The 14,413-nt window shown below is 39.5% G+C and overlaps 1 protein-coding gene across 1 annotated transcript in view; it reads right to left on the bottom strand.

Moving 5' to 3' along the window:
- Positions 1–3,169: 3,169 nt before the first annotated feature.
- The window catches only part of LOC136671378 (complement factor H-like), a 35,365-nt gene continuing 24,121 nt past the window's right edge, over positions 3,170–14,413 (bottom strand). Inside the window, exons 16-20 of the mRNA XM_066647048.1 lie at positions 10,633–10,827; positions 10,367–10,540; positions 10,100–10,273; positions 4,670–4,846; positions 3,170–3,576 (exon numbers count right to left, since the gene is read on the bottom strand). Of these exons, the coding sequence (XP_066503145.1) occupies positions 3,377–3,576; positions 4,670–4,846; positions 10,100–10,273; positions 10,367–10,540; positions 10,633–10,827 (920 nt within the window). The 3' untranslated portion in view covers positions 3,170–3,376. The remainder of the gene's footprint in view (positions 3,577–4,669; positions 4,847–10,099; positions 10,274–10,366; positions 10,541–10,632; positions 10,828–14,413) is intronic.

Raw genomic sequence — 14,413 nt, 5'->3', positions numbered from 1 at the left:
TCTGTATTTGTAGCCACGTAGACTACTGTGGATCAATAAGAATCCTTAGTTAATCATTTATCAAATTTTAAGAGCCCACTCTGCACATATTATTGTGTTTCTCTAAAAACCGTATAAGAATACTCTAACCTATAGAGGGATTTTTCAGGGAGGCATGTACTCTGCTAATTGAAAACACAAGACATTGCAGAGATGAAAGAATGACACTGAACTTGTTCATCATTTTTACAATCAGGTTGGCGACCTGCCCCCCACATGTATGTCTTTCTGTATGTCTTCTCTTGTGCACTATGGAAAGTACTGTGACATTACAATTTCCCTCTGGATCAATAAAGTGTTATTTTACCTTTTCTTTTCCTGAAATCTGTTTGTCAAACTGAATGTATAATTCTGATATAATAATCTATGGTTCTGTACTCTGACCTCATAGTATTTACATTACATTTCATTACTTTAATAGGTGTAGGATCGCAAGGTAAAAATCCTAGAAGACCATTTAAACTTATCCATTTATGTTTTGTTTACATTCTCATTATTAAATATACTGCAGAGGTCAAACTCAGTTATGGGTGCATGCTTTGAATTCACTGCTGTTATATTAACAATATTTTTATCTTTATTGGGTTTTATCTGCATAAGCACAAGTAACTTCTTTACTATAGGTCAATATCCTTATTTATTTTTTACAGATAAATGATTACCCAAATCCAGTAAATAGACCCATTTCACTTACGAAAAACATTGTTTATTTAGTGACAGATAAAACAAAGTTTAATCCAAGTTTAAAAAAAATTATGAATTCATTTGGAAGCCTTTTGATCTGCAATATTCATTGCTTTGAGTTCCTCGAATAAATCTCAATTATTCTTTGTCTGCAATGGAATGATTTATTCAGAATGCTGAGTAAGTTTGCACAGATTGCATTGTAGCAAATTACTAATACAACAAGCAGTCTCAGTACACTAAACAGGCCCTGCACTAAATCTGCATGGGTTTAAATGAACAATTCCCTGAATTTGAAGAAGTAAAAATGAACACAAAAAATAATAACATTAACTGTCAAATGTCAAAATTCAGTTTTACAAAAATTATGACTATGACTTTTAAGTATTTTTCAGTTTTCCAGATCATTGTGATTGGGTGTTTTGCTCAAAATAATTAAATTAGCTTTCACAGATTCTGTTGAAATTCAGACAACGTTTGTGAGTAAAAATTTTATTATTTTATATATATATATATATATATATATATATATATATATATATAACCTCATCAAAATTCAATTTAAGGCCTGATAAAGGGCAGTATACATACACACCATGTGGAGAGGAGAGTTGTTGGAGGTGACTTGCTCAGAACAATGGGACAGAACAATGCTCAGTCCCAGTTCCCACAGATCAGTTATTCAGTTCTTTGTTGCACATCCTCTTTAATTTGCCACAAATCCAAGGAGTGTTAGAACCTCTTCAAAGTAAGAACCTCTTCAAGCCAAGTCAAGCAGGTGAGGTGGAAACCTCACCAGTGTCACTGCAGTGCTGAGATTTATCCACCAATATAAAAATACCTGCTGCGTTGGAGAACAGAGTGAAGTTTGTGGAACAAGAGATGGACTTGTCCCGTTCAGGGCCTACCCAGAATCACTGAGTGCAAGGTAGGAACACACCCTGGAGGGGGCTCCAGTCCTTCACAGGGCAACACACACATTCATTGAAACCTATTCTCTTCAGTTCTAGTTATTTTTCTGAATTTCTGAAAAATAGCTAATTGCAAAATTTGAACGATTATTACTTTCTAAATACTTGGAATAAATGAAAATAGTTGGGTTTTTTTGTAAAAGGACATGTTAAAGTAGAAAAATATGTGTTTTTTGATCCTAATATAATTTACATATGCTTCTAATTAACTCCTAAATGCCAAAAAATGTAGATGCCCACAGTTTTTTATTCACCATAAATGACTCTAGAGACATCAACAGTGATCCACATATGTTGATTTATTTATAGAACTTTACCAGAAAAGTTTGTGAGGATTCCCAACATATTTATTTTGATATTTATTCAAGTCTAAATAGAGCATCACATGTGGTATTTCATAATATTTTTTGTTTTGGAATCAAAATTTGTTTTTTCATAATTTCTTTTTTGTTTCATGAATTACTTCAAATATACATTGCATGGTTTATGTTTTTCCTATGAAAAGCCATTTTGGGCATTATTAGGTTCTAACAAGCAAAAACGGACATTAGGAATGTACATATTAGTCCTTTCTTGAAAAACTGTGGTAATAAATATCCAAAGTGTCAAAAATGGTGTCAAACAGTGCTCAATCACCTTGAATAAGGCGTTAAATTAATGGTTAAAATCTGGCAGTTAAATGGTATTGCATAATAAATGTGCATTTTCTATTATAAAACATAAAATAAATATTTCAAACAATATTTTTTTAAAAATAAGGATTGCACATGGTTTGCTTGAGGCAGATTTCTCACTTATCTGTCTTTATATTTACTTACATTACATCGCTTCAATGGAAAGATCATAGTTCCGGCTTTCAAATGACTTAATCATGCAAATATCCTAAAAAATAAAAAAGTTATGAAGCAGAGAATGTGACAGTTACTAATCTGAAACCACTGGTGGCTTCATGGAGCTAAGGAGATATTTTTGAGTCGTTAATCCACCTACCTACGTGTGGTTTTGAACCGTGGGAGGAAACCGTAACCACCTGGAGGAAACCCACGCAGAAAAGGGGAGAACACACCAAACTTCTCAAAGACACTCAGTCCCTGGAGGGGGGCTTAAATCCACAACCTCCAGGTCCTTGGAGCTTTGTGACAGCGACACTACCAGCTGCGCCACTGTGCCGCCCAAAAGACGGATTACATTCTGTAATTGTTAAACTACTAAATGCACCACTAAAGTAAGAAAAGTTGATAAAAAATGAAGTGAATGTAGAAACAAGAAGGTAGATTTTAGAAGATGTTTGGCAGGTTGGTGTATATTTATTTGTTTGCAAAATTGAAAACATTAAATAACCCAGTGAATTTTCAGTAATCCTTTTTTTTTCTGAAAAATAAAATACATAAAAACCAACAGGAAAGTGTATATACTTCTTTTTGTATTAATTGTAAAGAAAAGATTTAAATACACAGCACACAACTTGTGTTTCATAATAAGAATTTATTTGGTTAATTTGTACATAAATATCAGTTTAGATCACAGCTTGAGATTTGATTAGATTTGACTGAACACAACCCTTTACCCTGTTTACTGAGCAGAAGTTGATCCTCAGACTTTCTCTGAATCAGCAAATACACAAACATCAAAAAAACAAGACTTCATTGTTATGCTTCTATAAGCAGTGAACAGATCTGTAGCTAAAACCTTACACAAACAGGTAACGGAATCACTCCCTCATTACAGGACTGACGTAAGCCAACTTCACCTGTGTGTTTATATCCTCGCACACAAACAAATGAAATATGATCCAGATGCTTTAAATAGATTTTTGTTCTTCCTCCAAACTTTAGCTCTATTTTATTGACATCCATAACATGAACATCCACAGTGCACGGTTCTGAAACAAACCCAACACGTCTTTATCAATATCCATTAAATCACTACAACAATACACAGTACAGGCAAAGACACAGAGAACCTGATTTTTCCCCATAACATCTCTGCAGTAACATCATAAAGCTCAGTTATGAGGAAATCTGTTTAGTCATGTTTTTTTTTTTTTTGCGGTCCATAGCCAGATACAGCCAGAGTGAACTGTTTCTGAAAACATTTTATGTTTGTAACTGACCCCCGACTGCAGTTAGAGGGACAGGCAAACAGAATCTGACCTGCTCTGTGGTGTTTTAATGATTATTAGATTATTATAATCAGCTCCACTGTGCCCTTCTTTGTTAAACTTTATAAAATTTGTTCAAACGTTTTTAATCATAAGCTCTTGGGTGATTAATTAAAATATTATGCTAGTTCATTTTCTGATTGTTATTGTCACACTGGAATCTAAAACTTAAAACTGGAAGTTAAAACTTTAACTTTTTAATGGAACTCTGTGAAGCTGCTTTGTGACAACATCAGTTGTACAAAAAAATGCTATACAAATAAATTTGATTTGATTTGATTTAAGCACAGCATGAATAATTGTGAAGGAGGGGTAGGAGTTTATTCACACAATTATGTATATATATAGACTTCTGCATTTGTAATTAGAGGTTAAGGGATGCTTCATTGTCTTTAAGCAGCTTATTCTGCATAAAAATAGTATGTTATATCTTAACATTTATGGTTTATATAGTTGACTATTTCTGTTTTGCATTATTCCTAAACTCACTATAAGCTCATGTTATTATTCAGATTTAAACACCATCTGAAGCTTAACAGAACCATTTAGCTACATACTGTCCACTGTATGTTAAAGTTTCACATAGACTCCATCAGTAATGTCTATTGTGTGCTTTAAACTTTTATTATTGTAAGCCACTATTAGACTGAGTTATCAGTGTATTCTAGTGAGAGCAGTACAGTCCTATTACAGATAACAAAGTGCGGGGTATTTGAAATTCTCCACTAGTCACTAACACTTTGTGATAATAGCTAACATGGGTTAATGTCAGAACGTGTCAGATTTCTAAAACACTGAAATGATCTATACTTACTCAAACATCTCCCCTTTCCTGTCCAGTTGCCTTGCATACAGATCATGTGGGGATCACCGTCCTGCACGTAGTACATAGGACAGTCATAAGTAGATTTTTCACCATCCTTATATTGCTTCTTTACATCTTGTACGGCATGTGAAATCAATGGCGGTGGGCCACATCCAACTCTTTGTACTATTAGGACACACATGACATGAGAGTTGTTGACTGAAGAATCAGAAATGATTATAAAACTCCTTCAATAAGAAAACTCAACACTGTGTGTGGAAAAAGAATGTGATTGTTCCCAGTCAGCTGTGTCTAAAATTTCATGTAGGTATAAATAAAAAAGATAAAAGTGATAGTTATTGACCTACTTTGTCCAAGGAGAAGAAGCTAGACATTTTTGTCTGGTGCTGTTCTAATGAAATGTATATGTATGTATGTATGAAATGTATTCTAATGAAAGGCCAGGAAACATTGTTAGTCTGTTGTTAGTTTGGAACCGTTCGGCGCGTTTCCACTGACATAAACTGGTTCGTAAACCAGAAAAATTTCCCCACTGGAACCAAAGAACAGCAGGTTCTTCACCGCAAACTGTGGCTGAATAATTGAAGAGAAAAGGGATATCATCAGGGACAGGGCAGTTGAGATATAAAGGAAAGGGGAGAGAGTAAAGAATCCAAAAAATGGATTCATTTTTCATTTCACAATATTTTTCACAAAAGTTGAAAAAAATGCTCAACATTCATGGACTGACGTAAAAGTCACATTGCCACAGATCGGATATGCAGCATAAGCCTCTCCCACCATCCATTTTCATCCATCATCCAAGGCCTATTTAAACCAGACAGGACTTGTTAAAATAGACCTGCTATGAGACCAAAATGACTAAGATACACCTAGAGAAACAAAACAGAATTTGTTGTACTGAGGCACAGCTTTCCATCTCTCAGCTTTTCACCTATAAATCTTCTCCATGATTTGTTTAACATCTGTATACTTGGTGTTCTGTTGGTCATATTTACTGTTGTGCTCTAGTAATGTGAGTTGCTCTGCTGGCTTGGTTATGCAAATTCTTTGGATAGCAACAGAACTCTGATTGGTCAGCCTGCTTTTAATATGTATGTATAATGCAGGAAACTGCTTCTTTTCGATTAAAGATTCAAAGTGAAAAATCGCATTAATAGATGTGTGTGTGTGTTTTCAAAACTTGATTCTTTCCTCCCATATTCACTTGGCATACACAGGCTTCAGCAGTAAAAGAGTGATACAGGGGTCGCGGGGGAAGCAGTCGGAGCAAGGAAATCCAGACCTCCCTCTTCCCAAGACACCACCTCCAGCACCTCTGGGGGTATACCGAGGCGTTCCCAAGCCAGTCGAGACATGTAGTCTCTCCAGCATGTTCTTGGTCTGCCCCGGGGCCTCCTCCCCGTTGGACATGCCCAGAACACCTCACCAAGAAGGCGTCCAGGAGGCAACTGGACCAGATGCCCGAACCACCTCAACAGGCTCGACATGGAGGAGCAGCGGCTCCACTCCGAGTCTCTCCCGGATGTCCGAGCTCCTAACCCTGTCTCTAAGGGAGAGTCCAGACACCCTGCGGAGAAAACTCATCTCAGTCGCTTGTACCCGCAATCTCATTCTTTCGGTCACTACCCAAAGCTCGTGACCATAGGAGAGGGTTGGGACGTAGATCAAACGGTAAATCGAGAGCTTTGCTTTTCTGCTCAACTCTCTCTTCACCACAACGGACCAGTACAGAGCCCGCATTACTGCTGACGCTGCACCGAACCGCCTGTCAATCTCCCGCTCCATCTTTCCCTCACTTCCCTCCATCTTTTTCCTCCACTTGAGGCAGGATCTCACTTCCAACCTGGAGCGAGCACTCCACCATTTTCCATCTGAGTACCATGGACTCAGACTTGGAGGTGCTGATCTTCATCCCTACCACTTCACACTCAGCTGCAAACTGGTCTAGCAAGAGCTGGAGGTCCTGGCTCGATGAAGCCAACAAGACCACATCATCCACAAAAAGCAGACATGGAATCCTGAGACCACCAAAACAGACACCTTCCGTCACTTGGTTACGCTGAGATATTCTGTCCATAAAAATTATGAACAGAACCAGTGACAACGGACCTCGGCCACCTCAGCCCCAGTGATAGACGAGCCCTCCTGGGGTCCCCAAAATCTACTTCCTGTGCGGAAGACGTGCTGGTGGGATTGAGAAGATCCTCGAAGTATTCCTTCCACCGCCTAATGACGTCCCCAGTCGAGGTCAACAGTTCCCCACCCCCACCATATACAAGGTTTGGTGGAAAACCACTTTCCCCTCCTGAGTTGCCTGATGGTTTGCCAGAAACTTCTCGGAGCCAACCGAAAGTCGTTTTCCATGTTCTCACCAAACTCCTTCCACACCTGAGTTTTTGCCTCAGCGACAGCCGAAGCCGCGAGCCGCTTGGATCCCCGGTACCTGTCAGCTGCCTCCGGAGTCCCCCAAGCGACTATAAATGTGATGCGGCCTACCTCCTACCCACTAAATCACCACACCCTAATGGTCATAAGAGGGATAATACCCACTAACAGAATGGGTTATATATATATAAAAAAATACTCTGGTATTATAGTCCGACTATGCCACCTGAGGAATTTCACCTCAGGAAATAAGACTAGTAAAACTAACCAAGCAACCCAGGTTCGTCTGTTGGGGACAGAGGCTCGTGGTCCACACAATATTTTGTTTTCACAATAAAATTTTTATTTCAGTACACATTCAAACACTACCCTAAAACACTAAAAGACTTTAGCTGCAGCTTTTAAATGAATACACCAATATTCATTAAAAATTATTCAAAATTACTATTTTAAAATGACAACAAGGTGCCATAAACTAGCTGCCACCAAAGAGAGAGAGAGAGAGAGGGAGAGAGAGAAAGAGGACTAAAAAAAAAACAAAATGACAAACTCAAGAAATAACCAATTACAACAAAACCAAAATAAAGAAATGAAAATCAATAAGGATAGTATACACTTAAAGAATAAGACAAAATAAATAATAAGAAAAGAAAATGAGCAAGCCCGAAATTGGGATATAACCCACCAACTAAACCCAAAAATTGACACAAATAATCTAACAAAATAGGAACGAACACTTAACACAAAAGAAAATCTACATTTTCCAAAAGAAATACAACTGTCGCAGAATAAACTGTGCCTTGAAAACAAAACAAAAAAGAAAATAACCAAAAACAAACAAAACAATTTGACAGACCCGCAAGTGATACGAATCTATACAGCGCAACGTGGAGAAAACAGCAGCACGACTTTGCCAAGACGTGGAGAAAACAGCAGCACCACGAGAGGAGGAGCAGCTAGGAGAATGTTTAAACTCTGTTTAAAAGGAGTTTCTCTATCTCTGTCGGCATTGAGGTGCGACAACCGATAGAAGAGGGGGAGCAGCTGGCAGTGTGACGGTTCTAACGAAACATAGAATGTAAATACAAATGACGGCTGGACATGCTCTTAGAGAGAGGAAACATGCCTACCTGGCATTAAGCTGTGAAGCAGCAAAATAGCGAAGATGCAAAGAACAGAACAGCAACGATGCGAAGCAGAGAATGATTGAAGGCCTCAGACCATGGCACAACACCCACAGCAATCACTACTAAATACACACAAGTTACTCCACACATAGTAACCCCACACAAATAAGGAAAAATATACCGACACCCATGGTCCTACCTAAAATAATTAAAACACACAAATCATTGCAGTTGTACCTGAATCCACCACGCCAAACCACACGCCAAACCAACAACAGGAGGGTCAAGTTCACCGGAAAGGGGAGGGGGGGGGGGGGCAAGCAGGTCAAACCAATCACTACGTCCTCCTACTCCCCCTTCTCATAGGGCTACAGTGACATCCCCCAATTAACCCTTGACATTACCCTTATATGAGTATCAAACGGAAATAAATAAAACACAATCTGCCACATAAAGTCAATCATCAAAATGCGGCCTACGGTATCCTGATGTCAGGTGTGTTTGTGGACACCCTTATGCTCGAACATGGTGTTCATAATGGACAAACTGTGATGAGCACAGAAATCCAATAACTGAACACCACTCGGGTTCAGATCAGCGGGGCCGTTCCTCCCAATCATGCCCCTCCAGGTCTCACTGTCATTACCCATGTGAGCGCTGAAGTCCCCCAGCAGAACAATGGAGTCCCCAGAATGAATGTTCTCCAGCACACCCTCTAGGGTCCCCAAGAAGGCATGGTACTCTGAACTGCTGTTCAGTGCATAAGCACAAACAACGGTCAGAGCCCTTTCCCCAACCCGAAGGTGCAGAGAAATTACCCTCTCGTCCAGTGGGGTAAACCCCAACGTACAGGCGCTAAGCTGGTGGGCTATGAGAAAGACCACTCCTGCCTTACACCTCTCACCCTGGGCAACTCCAGAGTGAAAGAGCATCCAGCCCCTCTCAAGAAGATTGGTTCCAGAGCCCATACTGTGTGTCGAGGTGAGCCCAACTATATTTCTCAACCTTGCACACCAGCTCAGGCTCTTTTCTCACCAAAGAGGTTATGTTCCATGTTCCAAAAGCCAGTTTCAGTAACCAAGGGTCAGAACGCCAGGGTCCCTGACCCTGGCTGCAACCCGATCCACAATGCACCAGACCCAGATTACTACCTCTCCCACAGGTGGTGGGCCTATGGGACCCATGTTACTCCTTCGGGCTGAGCACGGCCGGACCCCATGAGTGAAAGTCCGGCCACCAGGCACTCGCCAAGGAGCCCTTCCCCCAGGCCTGGCTCCAGGGTGAGGCCCCGGTAACCCTGCTCCGGGCAAGGGAAGCTGTGTCCCTGTTCTTAATCTCTTCATCTCTGTCTTTATGGATCACTCTTTGTCTGGCCCATCACCTAGGACCAATTTGCCTTGGGAGACCCTACCAAGGGCTCATTCATTCATTAATTAATTAATTCATTCATTATCTGTAACCGCTTATCCAGTTCAGGGTCACGGTGGGTCCAGAGCCTACCTGGAATCATTGGGCGCAAGGCGGGAATACACCCTGGAGGGGGTGCCAGTCCTTCACAGGGCAACACACACACTCACACATTCACTCACACACTCGCACCTATGGACACTTTTTGAGTCGCCAATCCACTTACCAATGTGTGTTTTGGGACTGTGGGAGGAAACTGGAGTACACGGAGGAAACCCATGCGGACACAGGGAGAACACACCAAACTCCGCGACACTACCTGCTGCACCACCTGCTGCCCCCCTTACATTTTTTATTGGATAATATTAATACATTTTAATATCATGCCATTTTTAAGTACTGCATAATAACCAATTTCCTGAATAGCTGTACATTAACAAGTGACTATGTTGAGTGAAAAGTATTCTTTCCATATGATTAACAAATCAGTACTTACCAGTGCAGTATCTCATTGACTGCCATCGACCGTCCCAACCACAGGTGACGGTGAACCTCTCAGGTTCATATCCAGGCAAACACTGGTATTCAATACGTTCACCTGGTTTATAAGGACGTTCTGATTTCCTCAGGATTCTTGCATTTTTAACTGTTGGCTCAGGACACCCAGGCTCTGAAAGAAAAAAGCAAGACATATTTCACAATTTTCTTCTTTAAAATAAAAGCAGTGTGAATTATCTGCGTGCTCCAAAAGACAGGGACTTACCCTCACACAGTGGTTTTGGAGTCCAGCCGTTTTTTGTACATGTGGCATATGTAGCTTTTTGCTTATAACCATCTTCACAATAGTATGACACACGAGTCCCGAGTTTTCTATCCCAACTAAAATAATACCGAGGATTCCGCACATGCTGATACATAGGAATATCACATTGAATTTCTGCAAAGATATTTAAGTTTTCATTAGTGTAAGTTATACCTGAAAAACTTAAAAAATATTTTTTGGATTTGAAATGTCTTAACTTTGTTCACCTTCACACACAGGAGGTGTCTCCCATTCTCCACTGTCCAGGCACTTAATCGTTTGTGTGTTTTGTTTTGTTAAAGTCCCCCAGTATTTTTCAGAGCAGGTGATTGTTACAGTCTCTCCAATTCTGAAGATGTTTTTCCCTCTTGGACTTGTGCTTTCAACCCCGTAGCTGACGGACTCAAGCCGACAAACCTTTTCTGTCGCAGACAAAAAGAGATAAAATAGAACGGAGCTGACCCTTTCACCTGTTTCAGAGTACAAGTCTCTAATGTCACCCCAGGTTTGTCTTTAGTGGTGCCATGTTCTGCTGCTGCCCTGTGTCAGTTTATTCTGTCATGGGCCTGCACCTATTGATGGTCATGTGACACGGCTCACATTTGTTCCCTCTGCTATTTATGTTTAATAGTCTGTTTTATTCGTCTTGTTAATCATTGTATATATGTAATGGTGGTTTTTTGTTAGTGTTGTTTCTACTTTTATATTTTGTAGTTTTTGTGTTTATGGTAGAGCTGGCGATAAACAAAAAGGTAACGAATTAACCTCATAATTTACTTCGATTAATTGCAATTAAAAGCACTGTCCCTTGTTAAGCTTTAAATAATTTAGATTTAAGTAAGATAAAAAATTCTATGTAAGATCAACACAATATACATGTTTTTACAGTAGTAGTGTCGATTGATCAAAAAATGTAGTCACAACAATAAAATTACGCTTCTAAACTGAGCGGCATGCACCAAAGTACAGTGTTTAAGACTCGCTGACCAGGAGGAAAGATGCATCCTTTCATTGTGAAATGAAGGAATGGACCCTGATCAGTGTTTTTCTGTGCAGCACTGTATCACAAAATGAGAGTTTTCATTTATTTTTCAAGTTATTTCTATTTGAAAAACACAACATTAAAAACTTAAACGTATAAGAAAAAACAAACTGATTCCAGATTTCTATGATTATTCATTGACCAGGCACATGGATGTTTATTTTCACTTTGAGCTCAAACGTGAGTCTCTTGCAAACATGGGGGCTCCAAAGAGACTGAGACGAATGCTGACAAAATGAGTTTAATATTCCCATTATCCCCATTTTAACAGCCTTCATACAGACATGAACATACAAAAATATAAAATAAGCAGCTAATAAGCAGTAAATTCTTCTCATTTACATGAGATTTATGGGTTTCAAGACTTAATTCCGTACACATCCATTAAATCACTATAACAATACACACACATATATACATTCTGAAAATGGATTGCCCCCCTCCCTCCTGGGTGTATTCCTGCATTGTGCCCAGTGATTCTGTGTAGGCTCCAGACCCAACGTGACCTAGAAGTGAATCAAGTGATTTCAGAAGGAATATAGTCAAGATTCAACAACTCCCACAATACATGAGTGTTGGGTTGGACTTCGGGTGGCTTGGATGTGTGTGTGTGTGTGTGTGTGTGTGTGTGTGTGTGTGTGTGTGTGTGTAGGGCCATGTCTACCCTAGGATTGAAGTGGTATAAATAGAATAGTGACAAGGTAATTGGGGCATTGCCCACATGGTAACTTCACAAAACATACAAATATATGAGTGACAATAATTAGACAAGTTTCCTTTTCTCCCTCAAACACAAATCCCTCAGAACATTCATATTCCACTTTATGTTCTTCTGGGTAGTGGTCCATAACATTGTCTGGTTTTTAAATGAAGCCATTGCTTATGTTCATTATAGGTCTTGGACATGAAGACCATAACACTAGTAAGAAAGGCATTGTTATCATTACAATACAAGCGAATGAAATCAAACTGAAAGAGCAGTATACACCAAAGTTGATGGTATGTCTGTATTATTATATATTTCATGTTATATCACAAAGAGAGAATAGCTTTCCCACCCCAACGCCCCGTGTATTACCAGACATTTTAACATCATACATACACATATATAAAGCCAGGTTATTATGGTATGTCTGTTTTTAATTACATTTTTTTAAAATCAGCATGACTTTGAAATGGTCTCATATCTCATTGAGAAACCCCACAAAAATAACTTTACAAACTCTTTCTTTCCTTTAGCTTTCCATGTTTAAAGAATGTGAATTAATGTTTACAGTGTACAAAGTGAACTCATGATATTAATATTTACCAGTTCATATTTTTATGCCAAGATTCTATTCAATGTTCAATTGTTTTATATGATAAAGTATACAATTCAAGAACTGTAGTTATATAAAAAAAAAACAATAATAATAATTATAATAATAATAAGGCGGCACAGTGGGACAGCAGGTTGTGTGGCAGACACACAGCTCTAGGGACGTGGAGGATGTGGGTTCAATGCTCCGGGTGACTGTCTGTGAGTGTGTTCTCCCTGTGTCCACATGGGTTTCCTCCGGGTGCTCCGGTTTCCTCCCACAGTCCAAAAACACACGTTGGTAGGTGGATTGGTGACTCAAAAAGTGTTCGCAGGTGTGAGTGTGTGAGTGAATGTGTGTGTGTGTGTGTTACCCTGTGAAGGACTGGTGCCCCCCCAGGGTGTGTTCCCACCTTGCGCCCAATGATTCCTGGTAGGCTCTGGACCCACCGTGACCCTGAACTGGATAAGCAGTTACAGATAATGAATGAATGAATGAATGAATGAATGAACTGATTCCAGATTTCTATGATTATTCATCGGCCAGGCACATGGATGTTTTATCACATTGAGTGCAAACATGCTGAGTCTCTTACAAACATGGGGTCCCCAATGAGACTGAGATGAATGCTAACAAAATTAATTTAATATTTTCATGATCCCCATTTGAACAGCCTTCATACGGACATTAAAGTATAAAACTGGTAAAGAGCTCCTAAGTAGCAAAGTTCTTCTTATACATTATTTGTGTTTTTAAAAACAATACCAATTTCCATGAGATTTATTTTCTCATAAATGTGTGACAGGGACCTGGATAAAGAAGTTTCACATTTTTCATTTCCCAACATTATTCACAAAAGGAAAATGCCATTGCTCAACATTCATGGACTGACGTAAAAGTCACATGAATTCCAGCCCCACTGTTCTGACTGAGTCACATACTTTTTTCAAAGATTCAAAGTGAAAGACCACATTAATTGGTGTGTGTGTGTGTGTTTGTTTGTTTGTTTTAAAAAAACTTGACACCACACCCCCTCTGTCACGCCCTTGTCCTGTCATGTCTGTTTTGTCAGCCATGTGCTCTCTCAGCACATGGCTCTGTTTTGTTGTTGCTCTAGTCCCGCCTTTGTTCCGCCTCCTCGTTTGTTTCTCATTTGTTACCCTGCCCCCTCGTTATCAGTCTCAGGTGCGTCTCGTCTGTGTTTTGTATTTAAGTCCCCTTCCTTCACTTCCTTTTGTCTGTCATTTGTCTCTTACGCGTTTCATTCCCCCAAGTCAAGTCGTGTTGTTGTGTGTGTTTCCCTGTCCAAGTCTGCCTGTCTTTGTTTTGTTATATTCTTTTGTAAATAAAGTACTGTGTTTTAGCGAGTGCGTCCGCCTCCGTCAGTCCGCTCCGTGATCCCTGACACCCTCGACTATTCACGTGTCATACACAGGCTTCAGCAGTAAAAGGGTGATACCAGATGGTCATCTGTGATTTTAGTTTTAGTGACAGACGACAAAGAAGAGACCCTTTGAAGTTCATGAGGGGAGATAGTAACTGTACAGTTGTAAACATCTTACATTTTTCAATTGGCTAATATTAATAATTAATACATTTTGTTCATTCATTCATTATCTGTAAACGCTTATCCAGTTCAGGGTTGTGGTGGGTCCAGAGCCTACCTGG

This window comes from Hoplias malabaricus, chromosome 16 (genome assembly GCF_029633855.1).
Source record: "Hoplias malabaricus isolate fHopMal1 chromosome 16, fHopMal1.hap1, whole genome shotgun sequence".
NCBI lineage: Eukaryota > Metazoa > Chordata > Actinopteri > Characiformes > Erythrinidae > Hoplias > Hoplias malabaricus.
This window is presented reverse-complemented; position numbering and strand designations above follow the sequence as displayed.